The following is a 7,467-nucleotide window of genomic DNA, read 5'->3' as shown; positions in this document are numbered from 1 at the left end:
CTGCTCAAGCGATTCTCCTGTTGTGTTGCATGCACCGGTTGGGGAGTCAAGGGGAGATATAACACTATACAAATCTGATGGAAAATTTTTGATTAATCGTAGTCGTAGAGCGACAAGGCTGCAGAGATTCCTGCGTTGGTTCCAACCATCCGAGTACCGCGAGAACGAGTTGCGGGAGTCCGTGCGGGGGGGGGGGGGGGGGTTCTCAAAACGTCTCTGTTTTCTGTTTGATAACGCCCCGGTACGCACAGCACAGCTTTGTTCTCGGAGTGGTTGTGAATGTGGCAATGTGGTTGGGTGGTCAGATGTGTTAATTTTCTGTGGATCGACTAGGGTAGATCTAGATGGATGAACACTTAGATCCGTGAAACACATGCACATTTAGACCTAGAACACAACACCGAGAGGGAGATAGGGTAGAGAGGGGCTGGTGATGAACCTGAGCCTTCAGATGAAGTCGCGGTTGTGCTGGCCATCGCTGGTTCGGTGATGGAGGCAGCACACGGACAGCGACGGGTGGAGTAGAGGTTGCACGGACGTCGATGCAGTGCGGTCGGGGCGTAGCAGTGACGACGGCGAGGATCAGCGGTGCTTCCCGTCGCTGGCTGCGCGCCCTCTTAGATCGGTCTAGGGTTTGTCGGTGGGGTTTGCGGCTCACGGCGAACCTCATGCTTTGAGCCGCCGGCCCCCACCTCTTTATATAGCGCAGTGCGACGGGACCCACCAACCATGTAGGGTTGGGCACCCCCGATCAGGGCGCGTGACCAAGGCCCAATAAGCTGGTTAGGAGATCAAACTAACACGATGTGCTCCTCGAATGCTCGATCTGAAGTTCTGAACTACATGGGGATGCTATTTGGAACGTCCAAGTCCAGTTTGCAGATGGAGCTTCAGCTTGAAGCTGTGTTTGTAGGTGCTGGTAGCAAATGTACGTCTATAGAGCTAATAAATTACTACGTACGCAGGCGGCTAGGAAGATACGCAAAACCCAGAAGATGACCGTACACTGCACGGTATCCCACCGAGAAAAAAGAAGTAGGAAAACACGCACCGACTCGTAAGCATCATGAGATCAAGACTTGACAAGGGGAGTTTTGCATTGATGGAACAGTGGCCGACACTTCGATTGCAGCATGCACCGAAGCTGCGCGGGTACTAAAAAAGGCTCGTCAGCATCGGGAAATTTTGGATCCCAATTGACAGTTGTGTGCTTTGATGAAGCGAGTAGTAACTATGGGATATGGATGGAAATGGGTTGATCCGGTCCTGGTTTTGGATCCAGTCCATGGCCTCAATGGCTCATTAAAAAGTAAAGACTATAGCCTTCATGGTACAATGGGTACGATAGGTTGGTCTAAATATTTTTCTACTATCATGAACCATAAATTATTATGAGATATAAGATTGAAAAATATCATGATTACATATTAAGATTATTAGCAATGCTTCAAATAAAATAAGTTTGCAAATGAATCATGATATTAGTTTTATTATTTTTATTTCCAAAATATGATATATCTCGTTCTACTTTCAAGCACAAGTGTGCTTACAAGTAATGACCAGTCGTGCTTATTTGAAAAAAAAATAGAAAACCAACAAATAAAAAGTCATTGTTGTGTGACGATTAGATTGACCCATCCTATCCATTAAGTCAATTCCTCGATAATCTTCCAAATTTGTGACCACCACACATCCAACGATGCTTGCTTGACATCCTACGCCACCCATAGTCAATGACACCCTAGTAACCCTATCTCACTGCCCTACTCTAGCGCTCACCGCCAACGTCCCGAGAATCATCACCTCACCTAGACGGAATTTATCTTTGTTTAGGGGTGGGCATAAAAGGCAATACCTGAAATACGAACCCGAATTACCCTATTGCTATTTCGGATAGTAACTTTAGAATTTTCGCTCCGGTAATTCAGGTATTAGGTCCGCGCACTTGATTTACCCATTTTATCTGGAATAGGAACACTATATGCTATTTAGTATTTGTGATAGATTGATTGTGCTATTTTTTTAATGTCAATTGTGATGTCATTGGACGTCACTGGGACCTATTAATCTATGATGAAGTGCTTGCGTTTTTTGTTCTAAAATGCTTACTAAAAGCTATTGTTTTTGTTGGTTAAACTTGCATCTATAGTTCAACCTCTTATAAATATTTTAATGATTTTTCTAATTTCAAGTGGTTTGGGAATATCTGAACCTGAAATTTCATGTACCACATCAAGTACTATTTTCTCAAGACAAATTTCAAGTATCAAATTTGGAAACTCGAATTTCTTATAACCCAAATTACTCCACCCAAACTTTCGGATAACCATGAATAATTAGGTGATTTAAGTAGACTTTTTTCTATTTTTTATTTTGACATTACGAATGATTATTTATGTTTAAATTATCCACCTATGCTATTATGAAAGACAATATAAAGCAACCTTCTGAATTACCCACCTATGCCATATACAAATAATAATATAAAGTGAGCAACTAAATCTAAATTACCGTCTGTATCATTATGAAAGATAACCTGAAGTAACCCTTAAATTTGACCCCAAAAATACCACCTCTACCATTATCAAGAACAAGCTGAAATAATATCCCCTAAGTTTACTTCATTGTTATAAACATCTGTTTGTTATGAAAAAAAGTAAATATCCCCTTAGGTATACTTCAATGTTGCTAATAAGCAAGCAGCACACTAAATTTTGGATGCATAGCGGCAATGCGGCATACAGTTAGGTTTGAAATGCCCTAGTTCTTGCTCTGAACCAGTTATGCGGCGCTTAGGCCGTGCAGTAGTACTCCAACCCTAGAGCCCGATCTCTACAGCCTGCTCGTTTGACTATGGCTTATCGTAAACGATCGTAAATTTTCAGCCAAAACAGTATTTTTCTCTCACACAAACCAGCCAGCAGTACTTCTTCACGAACCAGCCAACCGAACAGGCCGCTACCCGGCAACCGGCATAGTGGCAGACGGTTACGGGTTACATAAGGAAATTCTGACTGAAAACTTAAAGTATTGGCCTTGCAGCCCAAGAAGGACAGAACATTGAGCCCATTTCTTCTAACACAAGTAGCATCAAGATCCTATTACAGTGGTGGTACCGTGGTATCACTGTATAAGTATATATACAGGCTGTTCCGTTGATGTGTACACAATACAGGTTGCACACACATCTTCCTATCTTGCAAAATACATTTGAAGCGAAACTAAATTACAAAAGACAGGGAAAATAACATGGGGAAAAAAGCGAAATTGCAGAGCAGCAGCTTCGGCATCATGGACACATGGTTATGATTAGCGAAACATTTGGTTCGTGGTTCGTGCTATGGCTTCACGATGAGAACGGGGCAGCTCGCATTCCTGAGACAGTAATCACTGACACTTCCGAGGAGAGCCCTGCAAAACGTAAAGCCGACGGCTATCACCGCATACACAAACATTTCCTACTCCCAAAGACCCAAAAGTAATCACAGCTTTCTAAGCTCGCTGTCCGCGACCGACTGACAGTAATTTATAAAAAAGAAAAAAAAAACGACGGGAATGAACCCTCACGGATTAGTTACAGTGTCGATGCTGTACCTCTTGAAGAAGCCGTAGCCATGGCTCCCCATCACCAGAACGTCGGCACCGAGCTTGTCCGCCATATGGCAGATGACGGCCCTGGCGTCCCCGACCGCGACCTTCACCTCGACCTTCATCTCGTGGTCACTCTCGTCCACGTCCTGGTCCTGCAGCAAAACCACCACGCGGGGTCAGGGCGTGAAATCGATCTGCCGGCCGCTATCGCTGAACTGAAACGTCCGTGTGACCCGTCGTAGCCTGAGCGCACCTTGCTGTAGAGCGTGCAGAGCTTCTGCGCCTTCTCCACCACCGCGTCCGCCACCTCCCGGCTGTACCTGTCGATCGCGGCGGTCACCTCCTCCGCAAACAGGTAGCCTACCGCGGCTTGCGGCACAGGATTGTCAGTTTCTCGACGACGACGGGGGGCTAATAATGAAGCCAACAATGCAAGCCGGCACAGATCTCGCGTGCGGGGAGAAGCAAGGTGTGTGCGCACGTACCGGAGGCGTCAAGCACGGAGTAGGTGGGCGGCGGCGGGCGGACGTAGAGTAGGATGAGGGTGTCCCCGCGCGAGGCCGCGGCGAAGGTGCCGAGGCACCACCGCAGCGCCAGAACGCTCTCGTCGCCCTCGTCCACCGCCACCAGGATCCGCCGCCCTGGCTTCGTCGCCGCCGCAGTCTCGCCTCCCATGCTTGTCTCACTACACACGTGTCACGCAGCCAAATCGACCTCGGGCGAGCAGTCCCTGACCTGGTTGGTCACTAGAAGCTGCGGCTCGTGGATGGGGACGGCCAAGAGATCCAGGCCGGCTTTTATGTTCGGAACGCCGCGCGGGCGGCTCCCGGTTTGCGTAACGGTGGCTCGGTTCCGCGGTATCTTTGGGGGTCCATACGAATCACGGCGCACCCGTAGACGGTGGGGATAGTTCCATAGCGCCGCCAAATGCAAGTAGCATTATCGCCTGGCGCCTGCAGCGGGTTAGATTTGCGGGGGGATGGGCCGTGGTTTTCCTGGCCGCGCCTAGATCTGGATCCTTCGCAGCAGGATAACACCGGATTCCGTGTGTGAGTGTGAGACGGTCTACCAATCTGTTCGTGTGGCCTGTCGTAAATGATCGTAAATTTTTAATTAAAATAGTATTTTTTTCTCATATAAATCAGCCAACAGTATTTCTTCACGAACCAGCAACCGAAGATGACGTAGACCGTGAGAGATTCCCTGAGAGTGACTCTGTGTGTCTCTGTCAGTGTGGGTCTTATATACTCTTAAAATCCGTGCGTGGCGCTTGGTCGGGCTAGCGGCGCTGTTTTGAATATGAAAGAGTCGACGTTACCTCTGAGAAAGTCTGTTTTTTCTCTTAAACTTTAAAATCGGATAAACCACATTTCTAAACTTTTAAAACCGTTCGTTTTACCTCTCTAATCGGTTATAAGCATTTTTCAAAGACGGTTTTCTCTTTCTCTTTTTTATTTATTTCGGCTGAATCTTTAAAAAATCATAGTAAATCACATAAGAATCATAAAATAGAAAATTCATTTTTATTGGACTCCACATGAATAGATCTATACAGTGAAGATATATTCGTTTCGCTGAAATTTGGTTTAGATTGATGCTTATGCTGATTTATTGTGAGAGAAAAACACAGTTCGTTCGCTGAAAAGTACTGCTGAAGTAGTCAAGCGAGGGCAGACAGAGACAAATACTTTTTAACAAGCATATACCCAAATAAATCTACAACTAAGTTATACATGATCCAATGGATATGAAATTTTTACTACAGTTCAAGCATATAATAATTAGCTCATCATAAAAATTTCACCATAGTTGAACCATAGAAACTGCAACTATGCATTAATTATAGAAAAGCATTGATCTAAAGCTACAACAAAAAAATTATACTAAAACATATCATATTATATGTTCACTGTGTAGATCTACTCACGTGGAGTCCAACAAAATTGGGTTTTCCATTTTATGATTTTAAAAGATTCAGCCGAAATAAATAAAAAAAGAAAAAGACACAGCCGCCTTTAAAAACCGCTTAAAACGAATGAATTTAAAAGTTCAGTGAGGTGGTTTACCCAATTTTAAAGTTCAAGAAGAAAAAATAAACTTTCGTTAAAGTTGAGTGAGGTAATGTGAACTTTTTTCTTTTAAATATTCATTTCGTTGTGCCGGACCCATGGGCGGTTTACGCATGGGCCGCCTTGTGAGGACTAACGGACAAGCCCAGCCCAGCTTGCTTGAGACTCTAAGCCCGTTCAAGTTCAACACAAACGGTGTTCAATTCTTAAAAACACACACACACACACAAACGCTGTTCGAGACTTGATCCAAAATTTGAGGCGAGGTGACGCTGTTTAGATCATCTACATGTTTCTACACACACATAGACTCTATTACTATAAATATCTCAAAAAATTGAGTCGACAGATTTTATAAGATTAATGGCCCTATTCGTTTCGCTGAAAAGTATTGCAACCGACCTCTATAAGCACCTTTAAAATACTGAACTAACAAATTTCAAAATTAATGAAGCCACACAAATGCCTTGACGAAGTCACCGCACATGCCTCGTTGTTGATAGGCACGTCACCTACCGGTGAAAGAATAGAGCCGATAAATTCTAAAATAAATATAACAAAATAGGAATAACAACGTCAAGTCAAGGACTTCATCTTAGGTGGACAAATCTCACCAAAACACCTAATCAGCTGAGCTACGATTTCGTACCCGCACCTCCAGTTTTACTAGCGAGATTAGGGTTTGTATTTTTGGGGGAAGAGATTGGTGCCCGGACCTTAGAAACCGGGTTTGAAGAGATCACAGTCGATGGTGTTAGTGACATGCGAGCTGTTATGATTGGTCGGGGCAGCGACGAAAGCCAACGGAAATAGAGGTAGGCTAAGAGAAGGCAAGGAGGGATAGATGAGACCGAAGTGAATTGTGGATTTAGGCTTGTTTGACGTAGCTCTAGGATTGGTTGTATTTGCAGTTTTTAGACTAAACTAAAGTTGTTTAAGTATTTATGTTTAATCTAAAATACAAACAAAATTATCCATATAAATGCTATGCGCATGTCTTAATATCTCCTAGAACTAAAAAAACCCTAGCTTAAAATGATCCACAGATTTAGTATAATTGGAGCTATGCAAGCATGACTTTTTGAGTGTCCGATGCTCATCCTGATATAACTAATCGCTGAGAAGACTAAAATTTCAAGAACACGGACTATCTGACTGTCTCTAATCTCAATTCGAGAGGCCGCGACAGGCAACAACAATTAACGTAATTAATCACCACATCGTGCTGCCCAACCAAGCACCACGTTCGCAAACGAGCTCACCACACAGGAGGCACTTGCGCTTGCGCTACGCAGCGTCGGCACGGCTGCCCGGCTGGCCGCCAGTAGTGCTCTGCACGTAATGACGTAAACCATGCACGCGTAACCCGCCACAAACCTACAACTCCACGAAACACTAACGACGCCGTACACCCACACCCGTCGCGTTCTGCCATGCCAGCAGCCATGTCGACGACTCCTCGCGCTCGCGGCCGGTCGTCCCACCGCCGCGCCCGGTGCAGGTGCTTAGCCGCCAACAAAGGGGACAGCGCCACACCGTCACTGGTAGAGAACCGAGCTTTACTCCCGGTGGGGAACCCCCTCTAGTCCCGGTTCCCCACCCGGGAGCAAGCATCCGGGACTAAAGGGGGGGTCCTTTAGTCCCGGGTCAGGAACCGGGACTAAAGGAGGACCTTTAGTCCCGGTGGGTAACACCAACCGGGACTAAAGGTGCCTCCTGACATGCCACGATGGCCGGCACCTTTAGTCCCGGTTGGTAATACGAACCGGGACTAAAGGTTTTTTTTCTTTTTTCTTTTCTTTTCATT

At 45.4% G+C, this 7,467-nt stretch overlaps 1 protein-coding gene across 3 annotated transcripts; it reads right to left on the bottom strand.

Moving 5' to 3' along the window:
- Positions 1-3,101: 3,101 nt before the first annotated feature.
- On the bottom strand, positions 3,102-4,338 carry LOC136500341 (universal stress protein PHOS34-like). 3 transcript variants are annotated; one of them, XM_066495679.1, is made up of 4 exons: positions 4,077-4,338; positions 3,845-3,960; positions 3,595-3,743; positions 3,102-3,411 (listed from the first exon to the last, which is right to left on the bottom strand). In XM_066495679.1, exons 1-4 carry the CDS (start codon positions 4,264-4,266, stop codon positions 3,339-3,341), a joined length of 528 nt encoding a protein of 175 aa, XP_066351776.1. In that variant the 5' UTR covers positions 4,267-4,338; the 3' UTR covers positions 3,102-3,338. The 3 variants fall into 3 exon arrangements, with proteins under 3 accessions (XP_066351776.1, XP_066351783.1, XP_066351792.1); XM_066495686.1 differs by having other exon boundaries at positions 3,595-3,737; XM_066495695.1 differs by having other exon boundaries at positions 3,845-3,951.
- Positions 4,339-7,467: the final 3,129 nt, after the last annotated feature.

Source organism: Miscanthus floridulus, chromosome 1, assembly GCF_019320115.1.
Source record: "Miscanthus floridulus cultivar M001 chromosome 1, ASM1932011v1, whole genome shotgun sequence".
NCBI lineage: Eukaryota > Viridiplantae > Streptophyta > Magnoliopsida > Poales > Poaceae > Miscanthus > Miscanthus floridulus.
This window is presented reverse-complemented; position numbering and strand designations above follow the sequence as displayed.

Coding starts and splice junctions, on each gene's coding strand:
- LOC136500341 (XM_066495679.1), bottom strand. CDS start 4,266: ATGGGAGGCGAGACTGCGGCGGCGACGAAGCCAGGGCGGCGGATCCTG. Junction 3,744..3,844: donor TCTGCACGCTCTACAGCAAG/GTGCGCTCAGGC, acceptor GTTTTGCTGCAG/GACCAGGACGTGGACGAGAG. Junction 3,412..3,594: donor GGCTACGGCTTCTTCAAGAG/GTACAGCATCGA, acceptor TACGTTTTGCAG/GGCTCTCCTCGGAAGTGTCA.